The following is a 16,992-nucleotide window of genomic DNA, read 5'->3' on the forward strand; positions in this document are numbered from 1 at the left end:
CTATAAATGCCCTACGCTGTATCCAAAGACACTAGGGCATGCATGAACACATATATGCTCTAAACTGCCAGAACCATTTTTGGAAATGTTCCCCAGCACGAATGGTTGGCCTCACTTCACCCACTCTTTCCCATCCAGATTCCACAAAAAACCCATTAACAAATAAGGTAAATTTGAATATTGATGATCAATCACCCATGCTCTGTGTGTGTGTGTGTGTGTGTGTGTGTGTGTGTGTGTGTGTGTCTGCTATATACTTGACAATTTCAGAGGCATCCTCACTATCAATTCTAACAGTTCCCCAAATATAGATGTTTGTTCCCCATCTTACATGGTGTGGACTACATGGTGACAATTGTTGCTTGACAAAGTCCCAGCATTTTGACATTGCAGACCATACTTCTCCAGCACCTTTTTACTTTCATTTTTAATGAGTCTCAATACTAATGCCTTTTCCTTTGGGAAATTTTGTGTGGGCTTCAGTAAAGGATAAAAGTGTGTACAATGGTAGCCTCTCTAAACAAAAGAATCCTTTGGAGCTGGGAGGTGGTGGTGCACTCGAGAGGCAGAGGCAGGTGGATCTCTGTGATTTCAAGGCCAGCCTGGTCTACAGATCGAGTTCCAGGACAGACTCCAAAGCTACAGAGAAACCCTGTCTAAAAAAAAAAAAAAAAAAAAAGAATCCTTTTGGGGGGAAAAAAAAATCCCCTCACCTTGGAACCAGGAATTCAATGTACCCTCCTAATTAGACCAAACAGGAAAGTTAAGAGATTTACTAAACACACCTGATCCCAAGGAAGAAATGCCTACAATTCAGAGCCAGAGCCTGAGGCCATTAAGGGCAAGAGTTCAGCTAATAAATATAGAGAAATGAGAATGGTAAAGTATAAGGGGAAAAGATCTTCAGGACTTTCCCTTTAAAGGAGCATTATGAGGGGAGCAGGCCCATACAGTAAGACTAGGAAACTATAGTATAATGTTTGCTCCCCAGTGGCACTTACACATGAGGAGACTAAGGCTGAAAGGAGCTGCTATCACTTCTAAGCTTGCACTCCCAGGTCCAGTGATCTCCCTACGCCCATGCCAATGTAAACCTGCTAACTGTCAGTAAATCCTATGGAGAATGAGCCTTCCTGAGAGCTGCTTAGGCTCATGTCATCATCCCCACTACCTTTAAACTCCATGCTCAAGTACCTCAATAACACCTAAACCCTGCAGATTACTGATGGCTGTGAACTGCTAGCTGATTGAGGATTAACTCACAGAGAGAGAACTCTGTTCCTGAAAAATAAGGACAGCTTTGATCTAGGGAAGAACATGAGATCATCCAAGGGCTTCTACAGCAAGAAGGAACATAGTGACACTTCTAAGTACTGTCCCAAGCTTACAAAAACAAAAAACTTAAAATATATACCTTGTGGAGCCCAGCAGTGGTGGCACACGCCTTTAGTCCCAGCACTCAGGAGGCAGAGGCAGGCAGATCTCTGTGAGTTCCAGGCCAGCCTGGTCTACAGAGTGAGTTCCAGGACAGCCTCCAAAGCTACACGGAGAAACTCTGTCTCGAAAAAACAACAACAAAATTACATACCTTGTGGTATTTTGAATGCAAACAACACCCATAGGCTCATATATTTGAATGCTTAGTCATCAGGGAGTAGAACTCTTTGAAGAGTAGAAGGAGGATTGAGAAGTGTGGCCTTGTTGGAGGAAGGATGTCACTAGGGGTGGGTTTTGAGGTTTCAAAAGCTTATGCTAAACCCAGCCATGGTCTTTCTCTCTCTGCCTGTGGATTAGGATGCAGCTCTCAGCTACATCCAACACCATGAGTGCCACGATGGCCCTGCCATGATGATAATGTACTATTCCTCTGAAACTGTAAGCAAGCTCCCAATTAAATGTTTTCTTTTATAAACTCTCAGTCCATTCTCTCAACCACTTGCACGTACTCACCTACTTACTCCTTTAGGGTACTCTCCCTTACTTATGCCAGATACACACACAAAAGGTTTTCTCCTCTTGCCACAGCCATCACCGACATCTACTTCCAAGGTCTAGCTCAGCCCTTACTCCCTCTGAAAATCTTCCCCAATTATACTGGGCAGTCTAGTCCAAGTTCCCTCTCATCTTCACATTCCCACTTCATAATACTTTAGTATCCAGTCCTGGGAACATCTGATTCCAGGTCTCTCCCTAAGGTATCTCAGTCTTGTTTCTGAAAGACCACAAACTCAAAGGGCAACAGCTTATATATAGTCTGTCTAAAGCTCATAGTCCAGCAAAGAAGGGAATTGATGAACTCTAGTTGGAGACAAGGTAACAGCTTTCCGTTAACAGCCAGTTCCTGGGGCAATTTGCCACTCAAAAGAACAGTGTCCAGCTGTGAAAATGACCAAATGTGACGGAACAGCATCCATCGTGTTTTAAGAGCTTCTCTTAATATGCTGTCAAATAGGGCTCAAGAGTTGGCTCAGCGGTTAAGAGCACTTAGCTGCTCTTCCGGAGGACCTGGGTTCAATTTTCTGCACCCACATGGTGACTCACAACCACCTGTAACTCCTAGTTCTAGGAAAACTGATGCCCTCTGACCTTGACCTTGATGAGAACCAGACACATATATGCCAGCATATACTCATACACATAAAATAAAAATAAATATTTAAAAAAATAGCTGGGTGTGGTGGCACATGCCTTTAATCCCCAGTACTTAGGAGACAGAGGCAGGGCAATCTCTGAGTTCGAGCTTAGCCTGGTCTACAGAGTGAGTTCCAGGGACAGCCAGGGCTACCTAGAGAAACCCTGTCTCAAGGTGGGGGGTAAGTGCTGCCAAACAGTACAGGTGCTCACCAGTCAGTCATTTAAGGTGGACACATAATGAAGCAATTATATGGAGTTGGGGACACAATGGTTAAATGGGTTGGTAGGAGAGGGGTACCCCAAAGGAATGTGTGCTGCTGAAAAATCTTCATGGGGATCAACTGCTGATCAAAGTTCTCTCTTTGGCTAAGCCTGGATCAGCTAACATCCGTAGTTAACAGCCACCAGTAAACCACAGGCACCAATACAATAAGCACATTTTGAGGTACTTGTGCATCTGCTTCTTAGGACTTGCTCTTTTTCCCCTATCAGAGGTGGATTCAAGCTAGGCTTCTAAGTTATCCCTCCCAGAATGCCAAGAGAGTCAGTCTATCTAATAGCAACAAGGTACTCTAAGAGTCTAGAAATATACCAAGTCAAAGTCCATAGAAGCCCTAACTAATAGTAGAACAGAAACCACATGCAGAGGAAGGAAGCAGGACTACAAAATTAGAAAAAGGCATGAACTTGTGAGAAAAAGACCGAAATACAAGGAAATGCACAGAAATGAGAAGACAGAGACAAGAGACTAAGATGAGATAGAAACAAAGAAAGGGGAACAAGGGAGAGAGACCAAAACTGGACACCACAGGAGAGACACAGAAGCCTAGCTGGACTCCCTGAATAGGCTTCACATCCCTCAGCCCAAGTGCGCCTCCAACCTCCCTCTACTCTTCTGCAGTCTTCTACAGGTGCGGTCCTTTCTATACACAAGTAACGACATCCATCCTGCGGTGGAGAGTGGCTGACTGTATTAACAGAATGAGTGAAGGCATGCCTCAGGAAGTCCCTGCAGGCCCAAAGGCCAGCTGAATAGACACAACACACCTGGCCAGTAAAGCTGACTGTGAGAAAAAGAATAAAGAGCTGGAGAGGAAAGAGCCTTTTTTCTATGGTAGTCTTTTACATTTATTCACCAAGCACATATGCTTCTTTCTCAATGAAAGTAGTTAATGAGCCACAAGACACTTGCCAGAGGGAGCAGGCCAGTAGGAGGAAGTAAGTCAAGTGCCTTGGGCACAAAATTTTATAAACACTCCTTTCTTTCTCTCTCTCAGGAAATCAAGCACAGGAATCTCAGAGTAAGTATATCCTCAGAGGCTGGCCCCAGGCACCTAGCTTGCCTCATGCTCTCAGTCCTGCCAAAGAACACAGTCTACCAAACAGAAGCCAAGTCCCTTGACTACTTGCCTGCTTCTAATTAGTAAACAAAATTTCACCACAGACCCACACCCCTTATGCTTCCAAGATCGCCCAGCCCCATCCAGCTCACCAGACAGTCTGGAGGCCAGGTGCTCAGACTCCAGTGATACAACTCAAACCCTCCAGCTTTCCCTCTTTTGATCATATTTTCATGATAGACCTTTAGGATAATCACCTATCTGCAGCACTATTGATATTTTGGGCCAGTAAGGCTATATCCTGTTTGGCCTTCAACATCACTCCTAGCTTCTACCAGTAGATAACAGAAGCACTGCTTCCCAAAATTGTTATCCCAAAAATGTCTCCAGATACTACCAAATGACACCTTTGAGCAAAACTAACCTCCCACTGAGAACCACTACTTTAGGATAAGTAAGACAACCTGAAATCCCACCACCACCACCACCAATTGCTTAGACTTCCCTCACTGTAACATGAGAATGCAGTGGGATGCAGATGGGAAGGCAGTGGCTGAAGCAGCAACATATTCAAGGGTCATACCTTCAGAGGTCAACAAAGCCATACAAATGCGAGGGCTAGAGAGAGAGCACAGCAGGGCTTGCTGCCCTTGCAGAGAACCTGAGTTTGGTTCTCAGCATGAAGGTGAGCAGCTTACAATTGCCTTTACCACTGGCTCCAGGGACTCCAACACCCGCTCTGGCCTCTGTGGGCACTGGCATACATGTGGCACACATTTACACTTCACACACACACACACACACACACACACACACACACACACGCACGCACGCACGCGCGCGCGCGCGCGCGCGCGCGCAAATTTTAAAAAAAATAAATAAAAGTAGTACATAGCCAAGAATAGAAGTGCACGCCTTTAATCCCAGCACTAAGAAGGCAGAGGCAGGCAGATCTCTGTGAAGTTCAGGCCAGCCTGGTCTATATAGAGAATTCTAGGCCAACCAGGGCTACCAAGTGAGACCACATCTCAAAAAAAAAAAAAAGAAAAGAAAAAAAGAAATACAAATGGGAAAGCCAACAAGCCTGGTTATGAAGTGAGAAACCAGAAAATTCCAGCAGTGGACGGGGCGCACATACTACATTTAAAAGTAGCAACAGCTGTTTAAACAGGTTACTACCTGAGAGGCAGGAATTTGGATTCAAATTGTCAGAACTCTTGATTTTTCAAGAGAAAGTGCATGCTCTAATTTTTTGTATTGTGTTTTCTCTTTGTCATGTTAGAGACATGATCTTGCTGTGCTGGCCCAGTCCTCACTATATAACCCAGACTGGCCTTGAACTCAAAGCAATCCTTCTGCCTCACCCTCCCAAGGGCTGAGATTATAGAAATGTGTTACTACACCAGTCTAAATTCCAATTTTTCAAATGCTGACAATTAATTAAAATTATTTAAAACACAGTGAATGGTAAGGAGGATAGAAAGAGAAATATAATATTGAATACAATTGAAGTACATTACATACATGTATGAAAACACAATGAAACCCATTATTTTGTACCAATATATACTTTACATACTTTAAAAAAATGGGGAAAGTCAGAAATTTATAATAAAACCCTGTCTCAAAAAAACAAAATAAATAAGTAAAAATAGGAAAAGATGAGAGTCAATGTGCTCCCTGTCTCTTGCCATGTGAAATCCTGTGCTGTCTTGGGACTGAACTGGCAAGAAGGCCATCATATTTGTAATCTGTTGACCTTCAGCTGGAATTGTGAACCTATTTATTTATTATTTTTTAATGATTTTTGTTTGTTTGTTTGTTTGTTTGTTTTTGAAGACAGGATTTCTGTGTAGTCCTGGCCGTCCTGGAACTCACTCTATAGACGAGTCTAGCCTCCAACTCAGAGATCCACCTGCCTCTGCCCTCCCCACCCCAGTCCTGGGATTAAAGGGGTGTGCCACCCCCCACCCCCACCCAGCTGAGCCTCTTAATTTAAAAATAAAAAATTAAGACAGGCATGGTGGCCCATGCCTGCAATCTCAGCACTCAGTAGACTGAGGTAGACATGGATTATTTACCAAGTTCCAGGCCACCCTGACCTACAGAGTAAGAAATAAATAAATGAATGAATGAACAAACAACTAAATAAATAAATAAAAACTGTGCAGGCCTAACAAATCTATCTGTGGGCCAAGCCTGGCCCTTGAGCAACTATCTTATAGTCTCTGCCCCACAACTGAACATATGAAGTCTTCCTGAATCCTATAGTCTAAAATGAAACTTTGTCTAGCCTGGCATAGATATAACTTCTTTTAAAGAAAGAAGACCTAAAGCCAGGTATAGTGGCACAAGCTTTTAATCCCTACACCTGGAACACAGAAACAGTTTAAGGTCCACCTGGTCTACATAGTGAGTGCTAGAACTGTCAGAGTTACACAATGAGACCTTGTCTGAAAAATAAATAAAATTTAAAACTACTTATTTTTATTATTTTTAATTATGTGTATGTGTGCCTACATATGGGTTATGTGTACTTGAGTGTGGGTAACCATGGAGGAGAGGCACTGGTTACCCCTGGAGCTAGAGTTATTGAGATGTGAGTCACCTGATGTAGGGACTTGGAACTGAAGTCAAGTCCTCTTAGAACAAACAGTAAGCACTACGTGTTTTTGTTTTTTTTTTTTTTAAAGATTTATTTATTTATTATGTATACAGCATGTATGACTGCAGGCCAGAAGAGGGCACCAGGATCTCATTACAGATGGTTGTGAGCCACCATGTGGTTGCTAGGAATTGAACTCAGGACCTCTGGAAGAGCAGTCAGTGCTCTTCACCTCTGAGCCATCTCTCCAGCCCACACTAAGTGTTCTTTATGGCTGAGCCATCTCTCTAACCTCTGGCTAGAAATTCTTTGTGCAATCTCCCAACCAACAAGGTAGACTCTAACGTCTCAATTTCCAAACTTCATTCTCCAACCCATCTAAAGCCTCACGCAGGATCCAATGCAGATCTTTCATTTTTCGCCTCATAACTTTTGTCTCCTGAGATCATGCTGCTCTCAGTGTCATTCCAAGCAGTCTCTCCTCACCACATCCAAGCTGTTTAAAGTTTAGTCTATGGCCTAAGTTCCAAGGAAGGAAATAAGCAGAATCCTAACACCTCATTGGTTAGAGTGCAATATGGTTTTATGACTTGTCCTTACTTCTGACAAGTTCATGCCCTCAGATCTGAATTCTGGAAATGCCTGAGTTTCTGCAAAAGGGAGCTCATAATACCGGTCCTAAGAAATCTGGGTGAAAATACACCATGAGTGAGAGAGGACCAGAAACCCCATGGCTATATTTCAAAGAGGTGATGTCACTCCTTCAATCAAAATATAAATTCTTGGAAAATATAAATTCAAGAAAACATGGGAAGAATCAAAACGGGGTGGGGAGGTGAGCAAATGAAAATAATCTTCTATGTGTCTAAAGTTATAGGGGCTGGAGAAATGGCTCGGCATTCAACAGCACTTGTTACACTTGCAAGAGTCAGGCTCAGTTCCCAGCACAAACATGGTGGCTCCCAACTATCTGTAAGTACAGTTCTGGGGGTCTGGCCTCCTAGGCTGGCCTCTGAGGGTACCAGGTACACGGTGTGTGGTACACAGGTATATATTCTGGCAAAACACTTATATACATGTATAAGATAAAAAAATAAATAAATAAATCTTAAAACAAACAAACAAAAAAACCTCATGGAGCTGGAGAGATGGTTCAGTGGTTAAGAGCAGTGGCTGCTCTTCCAGAGGACCCGAGTTCAATTCCCAGGACCAACTGATGGTCACAACCATCAGTAACTGCAGTTCCAGGGAATCTGCATTACACACATGTGGTACATAGACACAGATGCAGGCAAAACACCCAAAACATAAAAAAATAAAATTAAATTAAAAAAAAATCCAAATCATATATACCAGTCCCCTTAGACGTGGCTGCTCTCTGAATTCACACTGAGGCTGTCAAGCCAATGCATTCATTATCTGATGCTCAGGAGCACACATGTATAAAACCTTCTAAAAAGCAACTGTAGGGGGCTGGAGAGATGGCTCAGAGGTTAAGAGCACTAGCTGTTCTTCCAGGGGTCCTGAGTTCAACTCCCAGCAACCACATGGTGGCTCCCAACCATCTGTAATGAGATCTGGTGCCCTCTTCTGGCCTGCAGGCATGCATGTAGACAGAATGCTGCATACATAATAAATAAAACTTAAAAAAAAAAAAAAGCAACTGTATAGCACATGAACAATTCTACAGTTCTAGAATTTGTATAACTCAATGCCAAAATATGCAGATGCTCTAAAATGATCTTTAAATTTTATTACATTTGAGTGTGTGTGTGTGTGTATGTGTGTGAAAACTCTCACTTATGGAGGTCAGAGCACAACTGTGGGAGTAGGTTTTCTCTTTCCACCACGTGGGTCCCAGGGATTGAATTCAGGCTGTCAGCCTTAGCAGTTGAGTGCCTTTACCTGCTGAGATATCTCACCAGTCCTGATTTTTGTTGTTATTTGCTTGTTTGAGACAGGGCTTCACTAGGTAACCCTGGCTGGTCTGGTACTTGATATGAAACCCAAGTTGGCCTTGGCAATCCTTTTGCCTCTGCTTCCCAAGTAATGGGATTATGGGTGTGAGCTACCAAGCCTGGTTCATAAAATTACTGATTGGCTTTTTGTTTTGTTTGTCTGACTGCTTTGAGACAGGGTCTTACTATGTAGCCCTGGCTAGTCTGGAACTCACTATGTAGAGACCAGGCTAGCCTCAGCTCACACAAATGACTGCCTCTGCCTTCAAAGTACTGGGATTAAAGGTGTGCACCACTACATCTGCCTAAAACTTTGGTCTTTAAAGATTTCAGCAAATCCAGAAACCATGGTGAAAGCCTATTAGACAGCTGAAAAAAGAAAAAGGACACATAGCTGAGCTCCACCTTTCTTCCTCCTCCCGGGGTATCTATTTCCTGTCTCAAGGGAGATGGAGAGATCACCTTTATTATTTGCCCTTAACAAAACTCTTAAAACCAGGAGGCATAGTACACTTTTTTGCTAACTCAAAGGTATTACTGATCTATTTTTAAAATTGTCAATACACTATAATATATATATATATATATATATATATATATATATATCTCCGAAGTTTTTGCAAGCAGAGATAAAGAACAGAACATGATTAAGTACTTCTGGCAGCACAGTGCTAAGAAACACAAGACTCTGTGCTAGCTGACTAGCTCTGCAAGGCTGGCTAAGTTCAGAGCAATCTTCTCTCATTTCCATGATTTCACACTGAATATCCTTTTCTCCACCCCTAAAAGAAAAATAAATAAATAAACAGGGCTCCCCTGGAATCTCTCACACAGGATGGAAGCCATCCTCCTTTTGGTGGCAGCAGGCAGAGCTTGTTTACAAAGTCAGTGTAAAGAAATCGGAAACACCAGCGGGAAAGGCCATCTGGATGGTGCCTGCTGCTTACAACAGGCCACAAAGAGCAGCGGTGACAAGAAAGAGGGTGGCCTGTGGGATTTGGGACCCCATTATCTAGGGAAGCCTACTTCCTCATTGATGCCTTTAAACTAGTTTCTTAGGAAAAACTGAGGGCACAACAAGGCCTTAATTCTGACCTGTTCCCTGAGATAAGTTACAAATAGTGATACTGACACCATTAAAAAACCTGGCCCTCCCCCACCCACCCCACCCCCCCAAAAAAAACCTTGGTAAGGCATGTACACCAAGCTGTCATACAGAGCAAGGAAGAGAAAAAAATATGGGACAGCTAGCCCATAAAGGTGGTGGCGGAGGTGCTCACCTTTAATCTCAGCACTTAGGAAGCAGAGGTAGGTGGATCTGGATCTCTGTGAGTTCAAGGCCAGCCTGGTCTACAGAGAGTTCCAGGACAGGCAGGAATACACACGGAGAACCCTTGTCTCAAAAATCCAAAAAAAAAAAAAAAAAAGGAAAAGAAAAGAAATATGGGGCAGCTAAGAAAAGGAAAAGCACAGATTCAAACTTCTCCTATCCCCATCCTTTATGTTTATTTATCTCTCAGAACCAAATAAGTGATGAAATTATTTTTTCAAAAGGAATGATGCCTCACACCTTCCCTACTCCCAAAAGAGCAAAATATAATATTCAGGTATTAGTAACCATACAAGTAATATAGCACCCACACCTCCACATATGCCCCCGCCCTACTCCCATACTTACATATGCAGGCAGCAGCAAGGAGACGGCAGGCGGCATATGGAGGATCACAGGTGGGGAAGGAGGGCTTGATGATATAGTTGGCGAAGGTGATGGCGATGATGGCCTGACTGGTGGGCTCAACAATTAAAAGTGAGACCCACAGACGGATAAAGGCAATGAAGCCCCCAAAGGCCTCTAGAATATAAGCATAGCTGGCCCCTGACTTGGTGATAGTGGTTCCCAGTTCTGCATAACAAAGGGCACCCACAACAGAGAAGAGCCCACCAATGGCCCACACAATTAGTGACAACCCATAGGAAGCAGTATATTTGAGAACACCCTTGGGTGAGACAAAGATCCCTGAGCCAATCATGTTGCCCACCACCAGGCTGACCCCATTCAGCAAGGAGATCTCCTTCTTCAGCTGCATAGTTTCTGGAGACCCTTGAGATGGTGAGCTGGCATCTTCTTTTACTGTGTGCTGGTTGGCCTTGGGGAGAAGATGATAGGTGGGTGTGGGAATCCCAATCTCCCTGGCTTCCATGGTAAATGGTTCCTGGACACCTGTGTTTATTGTGGCCTGGCAAAGAAAACAAGTGTGTCAAGTCTAGGGCAGGAGCTAGTGTGACTCTGGCTTAGTTAAACACCTGCCTGTCAGATAGATTTCCCTGCCCACCATCTGCTTAGGCAGAGCATGCAACACACAACACAACAGGCCTGTTTCAGTTTCAATCTCAGACACAGGGAATTGGAGGTAGGCAGTATCAAATGCTTCTAAGAAAGACACCGTGAGTGCTCAGCCCCAACCTAATGACAGCTTCCAACAAGGATCTGTCTTACTAAGCAGAGGCCAGCAAAACTGTATTTATCCACAGTAGATTCTCCCTAGTTTTGCTCAATTCTATTTGTTCATTTGTTTGAGACAAGGTCTGCCTATGTAGCCCTGGCTGTCCTGTAACTCACTATGTAGATCAAGCTGAACTATTAAAGGCATGTGCTACCACATCCAGCTTCTTCCTCCATTTAACAGCTTAAAACTCAAACCTGTCATTCATAAAAAACCAGAGTCCCTATAACAGATATATGGCACTTCCTAGCCTGAAAGACTAGTGAGACCCTGGTGAAAGACTAGAAAGACCATACCAGATAATCCTGCCACTTAGCTCTATATAAACGGGGATTTCTTTCTCTATCTTTTTTTTTTCTTTTTTAATGTACACTGGGGTTTTGCCTGCATGTATGTCTGTGTGAGGATGCCAGATCCCCTGGAACTGGAGTTACAGATAGTTGTAAACTGCCATGTAGGTGCTGGGAACTGAACCAGAGTCCTTTGGAAGAGCTGGTGCTCTTAACCACTGAGCCATCTCTCCAGCCCTGTAAATAGAGATTACTACAGGCATTCAACTACATGTGAAAAATCTGCAGTTACATGGAAAGAAGGTTAAGAAGCTGCTAAGAGAAGAGTTATATCATCACTAATACAGAGCTTTGTGTGGTAGCACACAAATGTAATCAAAGCACTCAGAAGATTGAGGCAAGATCAGAAGATCCTGAGTCCCACATAGTGGTGCACACCTTTAATCCCTGCACTTGAGAGGCAGAGGCAAGCAGATCTCTGAGTTCGAGGCCAGCCTGATCTATAGAGTAAGTTCCAGGACAGCAAGGACTATGCAGTGAAATCTTGTCTCAAAAAAAGAAAAAAAAAAAAAAAAAAAAAAAAACACCACATATCCAAATACCACATGTATACAACCTTACTCCTCATATTACTGCTGGCTGATTCAATGCTTTTCTTTTCTCAAGAATCCAGGAGATTACAAGATTACATGAGAGAAGGGAAAAGGGACATCCAGGGGCACCCTAACTTGTTATGGTTGTGTAGCTTGGTGTTCTTTTTGGACTCCCAACAAGGGAAGTGGGGGGTGTCTCTGACTCTTTTGCCTGTACTTGGGACCGTTTTCCTCCTACTGGGTTGCCACCTTTAGCTATGATAAGGGTCTGTGTCCAGTCTTACTGTATCTTGTTAAGCCATGTTCAGTGGATAGCCCTGGGAGGCCTGTCTTTTTTTGTTTTTTTTAAAGATTTATTTATTTATTATGTATACAGAAGAGGGCACCAGATCTCATTACAGATGGTTGTGAGCCACCATGTGGGTGCTGGGAATTGAACTCAGGACCTCTAGAAGAGTAGTCGGTGCTCTTCATCTCTGAGCCATCTCTCCAGCCCTTTTTTTTAAGGGAAACAGGAGTTGATCTGGGAATGAGGGACTAGGCAGAGTGGAGGAGAGGGGAAACTGCAGTCAGGATACAATGTATGAGAGAAGAATAAAAGTTTAAAAAAAAAAAAGAATGGAATCAGTACTTCAGCTTTCTAAAATCCTCTCCTAATAAAAGCTAGGCAGAGTGGCACAGACATGTAATTCCAGTACTTGGGAGGTTGAAGCAGTGGGGATCACAGGTTCAAAGTCAGCACTGACTACATAATGAGACCCTGTCCTAAAAAAGGGGGCGGGGCGGGGAGCTGGAGGAAAAAAGAACAAAAATAAAACAAAATGTCTATACCAGGCCTGCTTCACAGGGCTAAAAGCAAAGGAACCCAAGATCATTTGAGCGTGCAAACTTCTCAGGGAAAACTCCAACCTCCACAGACCCCACCCAAAACTCTTGTTTGACTTGTCCCAGTGTGTTCCAAGAGTCTGGACCTAGGCTTGTCTGGGACATGAGAAGAGTAGAGTCAGCCTACCTCTACTTTAATAAGACTAGACTTTCAGAACACTTCTCATTCTTGGCACTAAGCTCTATGCAGGTTTTCCTATGCAAGCATGTGGAAGCATATTTGTTTCACATGTCTGTCAAGTGAGTCCAGGTTTCCATGGGAACAAATCCAGTAAATAGCTAGGAGTCTACACTCATGTAAGAGTGAGGTACAAAGAGACTTTCAGGGTCTCGATATTCAATATATGGATAGGCAGAAAAGCCTGGCCCTAGAGACTACTCCAGCTTCTATTCCATTAGAATTTAGATGAGAGTGAGGCTTACCAGGTACCCTTTTTGTACTTGTACAACTTGGCACTAGTGCGTCTGATGTGGCTTTATTCAGTGTGTCTGGATACACTAGACAAACTCCCCAGTGGTTTGTTCTGGGAAAATGTGCTACAATCAGTCACAGTCCCAGAACACCTCTTGCCTAGAATAGCTGTCCCAGCACCTGAATCAGGGACAAGCAGTTTAGGAAGAAGAAAGCTCTTTTCTTCATTCAATAGCCAGCTCCAATTATCACTATGAGCCTGTTTCTGCTAAGTTAATTAAAACCCCTGTCTCTTTTAACGCAAGAGCAAAATTGTGAAATAACTACAGCAAACTCCCTGAGGACAGATGGCTAAATTCCTGGCTAGCTTGGCCACAAAACCCAAGACCATTCCTTACCTTTCCTCTAAATCTAACTCCCATCTCACATTCCTCTAGAAAACCTGCCAAGCACCTCATCCGCTAGAATTGTATGTAAAGACAGCAATGAACAAAATCAATAAGGGTATGGATCATGTCCTCAGAACAAAACAGTGTGATATGGCAGAATGGAGAGCAGAAATCTCATAGTCAGAGAATTCACCAGCTGGCTGTACCTCAGCATTCTCTGACCTTCAGCTGTTCTTCCAAAAGCCTCGCTGACCTTCTGTTAAGTATTACACTAAACAATATAAAACTCTTCAATACAATGTAAAGGCTTCAGCCAGAGAGATGGTCCAGTGGTTAGAGACACTGTCACCAAGCCTGATGACCTGATTTTGACCCCCACAACCCACATGGTAGAGAGAACAAACTACGACAAGTTGTCTCTGACCTTTACACACATGCATTCATGTGCACACACAAATATATATATATATATATAAACATAATAAAAGGATGGGCCAGATTATGATAAAGTTGGGCCAGATTCTTGAGAAAGATTAGGAGATAATTAATACACAGTCTCAAAAACCAAAAGAGAGAAAAGTAACAGCAAAAAATCTTTTGTGTCTCTGAGCAGTAGTGGCACACACCTTTGATCCCAGCACTCAGGAGGCAGGGGCAGACAGATCTCAGTGAATTCGTGGCCAGCCTGGTCTACAAAGAGAATTCCAGGACAGCCAGGACTATTACACAGAGAAACCCTATCTTGAAAAAAAAAAAAAAAATCCTTTGTGTCTGAGAAAGGGACAGGAAATTCTGGTCAAAACCACTAGGAAGTACAACATCTGTGCCCGGCAAAATAACCCAGAAAAATCAATCCCACCCAGACACAAGGAAACTGAGGCTGAACCAGAACAAAAAGAGCGCCTCTCTGCACCCCGACTAGGAGTTTGCACCCAGAAAAAGCAACAGCAGTATGACAACCAGAGTGTAGCAAACTGGACACCGAGAAGGGCTGGAGCTGAGAGTAGAAGAGAAACTGAGAAAAAGTCTTCCCTATAGCAAAGCAAACCAACCCTAGGCACAAAGAAACACCAGAGGAATTTGAAGGCAAGGTTACCTAAAGCACCATAGCAACAACAAAACCCTACGCAATTCTTCTGTATAATTGGCTCAAACTCTTCTACCAACAACCTTGCAAAAGTCATGCCTATTTTTCAGAATAAAAATTATACACCCCAAATTTCTCCTGTTCTACAAACTATGGCAATCACTAACAAATTATAAATTAAAAAAAAAAAAGTAAAAAAAAAAAAAAAAAAAAAACCCAACCTACTATCAAGAGGCAAGGTATTCAACATGACCAGACTTAGAAAGGAACCATATATTAGAAACATCAAATAGACTGTTCAAAATAACTATGATGGGGCGGTCAGATGCAACCAGTTGCTTGTGGTCCTGGCTGCTTAGGGCCCTGAGACAAGGAGGCTCACTTAAGCCCAGAAGTTCATGACTAGTCTGTATAACACAGCAAAACATCTCAAAAAAAAAAAAAAAAAAAAAGAGCAAGAGCAAAAAATAAGCTGAGGAGACAGCTCCATGCTTCCTGTATAATCATGAGAGACACTTTCTCAAAAACATAAGGGGGCTAGACATAGTGGCTAGTAGCCTTTAGTCCTAGCACTCAGGTGGCAGATTGAGTACCAGGCCAGCCAGCACTTACACAGACTCTTTCTCAAAAAACAAAACCCACAAAATGACTACTGACTTCTACACAAACACACATATGTATACGCACAAAAAGCAGAACATAGAACTACAATGAGTCTAGGAATATAGCTCAGTGTTTGGGTGCTTGCAGAGACTGCATGAGACCCTGAGTTCAATCCTAGACCTGCCAAATAGTAACAATAAAATAACTGTGATTTATATATTAAAGGCTCTAATGAAAAAGCTCAACAGTAAGGGGAACAAAGGTAGAAAACTATGAGAAATATATAAAAGCTGTAGGACATCAGTATCAAATGATGTGAAGTAAGCAGGGGGAGGGAGACTATAAATGAAGCCTGAAGCAAAAATTGCAGAAATGTAGTGTGGGTTTACAGCACAAAGGAGAAAAATGCCTGACAATACTATCATAAAGAACAGGAGACAAGCCGGGCAATAGTGGCGCACGCCTTTAATCCCAGCAGATCCAGGCAGATCTTTGTGAGTTCGAGGCCAGCCTGGTCTAGAGAGAGATCCAGGACAGGCACCAAAACTACACAGAGAAACCCTGTCTCGAAAAAACAAAAACAAAAGTGACAAAAATTGGGAGAATATTGTTATAAAGTTCTTACACTACAGTGAAGGAATATATTATTTAAGGGTAGACTGTAATTAAAGACTCATAAGGCTAAAGTATAGCTCAGTGGTAGAGAACTTGCCAAACGTATAATTATGGCCCTATATCCTGGAGGCCAGCAAAAGTATTTACACTGTAAAATTAGGGCAACAATAAAAAAATATTAAAGAGGTATAAGTAATAAGCCAACAGTAGAGAGCTGGGTGTGATTACACAGGTCTATATACCAGGCTGGCCCCAAACTTGCAGCAATCTTCCTGCCTCTGCAGGAGTCCTGAGGACTGGGACTACAGGTATTCATCAAGTCTATCTAAGACAGCAGATTTTAATCAAATTATATAACTATATTTAATATAAATGATCTAAATACACCACGTAAAAGATACTGCTAATAGTGTTAGATTGACTACAAAGCAAATCCCAACATGCAAACTATAGGAAATCACTTTATTTATTTATTTATTTATTTATTTATTTATTTATTTATTTATTTATTTTTGAAGCTGAGGACCGAACCCAGGGTAACTGTAACTCCAGTTCCAGGGGAACTAACACCTTCACACCAATGAACATAAAATAAAGTTAAATAAATTATTTTTTTTAAGTCTTCCTTTTAAAAAAATAACAAACATAAGCATAAATCAAAAGAAAGCTGGGAGCCCAGCACAGTGGTACATCCCTATAATCCTAAAAGCTAGAGAGACTAAGGTAGGAAGATAACAAACTAAAGGATACCCTTAACTACACAGAGAGACCAGGTCTCAAAAAAAAGAGGCCAGAAAAATGGCTCAGCACTTGCACAAGTCTGATGACCAAGTTCAATCCCCAGAATCCATGAAAAGGCCAGATGCTCGTCTGTAATCCCAGCACTGGATGGCCAGATGGGAGGCTGAGATAGGTGAACCAGCAGGAAGGTTGTGGGCTAGGTAGCCTTGGAGTATGCTCACAGTAACAATCAGCAAGAGAGATTTTGCCTCAACAAGGTGGAAGGTAAGAACCAACTCCCTAAAGGTGTCCTCTGACCTCCACATGCATCCATGGCTCTGCTGTGCCCACACTCAC

General features: G+C 42.7%; 1 protein-coding gene across 6 annotated transcripts in view; it reads right to left on the reverse strand.

The window, feature by feature from the left end:
* The window catches only part of Slc7a6 (solute carrier family 7 member 6), a 31,674-nt gene that overhangs the window by 10,557 nt on the left and 4,125 nt on the right, over nt 1-16,992 (reverse strand). For 5 of the 6 annotated variants that reach the window (XM_052727679.1, XM_052727678.1, XM_052727675.1 and 2 more), the window contains exon 3: nt 10,216-10,774. The exons of the other annotated variant lie outside the window; for it this stretch is intronic. In XM_052727679.1, the coding sequence (XP_052583639.1) occupies nt 10,216-10,738 (523 nt within the window). In that variant the 5' untranslated portion in view covers nt 10,739-10,774. The remainder of the gene's footprint in view (nt 1-10,215; nt 10,775-16,992) is intronic. 6 annotated transcript variants of the gene reach the window in all.

This window comes from Peromyscus californicus, unplaced genomic scaffold (assembly GCF_007827085.1).
Source record: "Peromyscus californicus insignis strain IS unplaced genomic scaffold, ASM782708v3 Scaffold_8__1_contigs__length_139910024, whole genome shotgun sequence".
Lineage (NCBI taxonomy): Eukaryota > Metazoa > Chordata > Mammalia > Rodentia > Cricetidae > Peromyscus > Peromyscus californicus.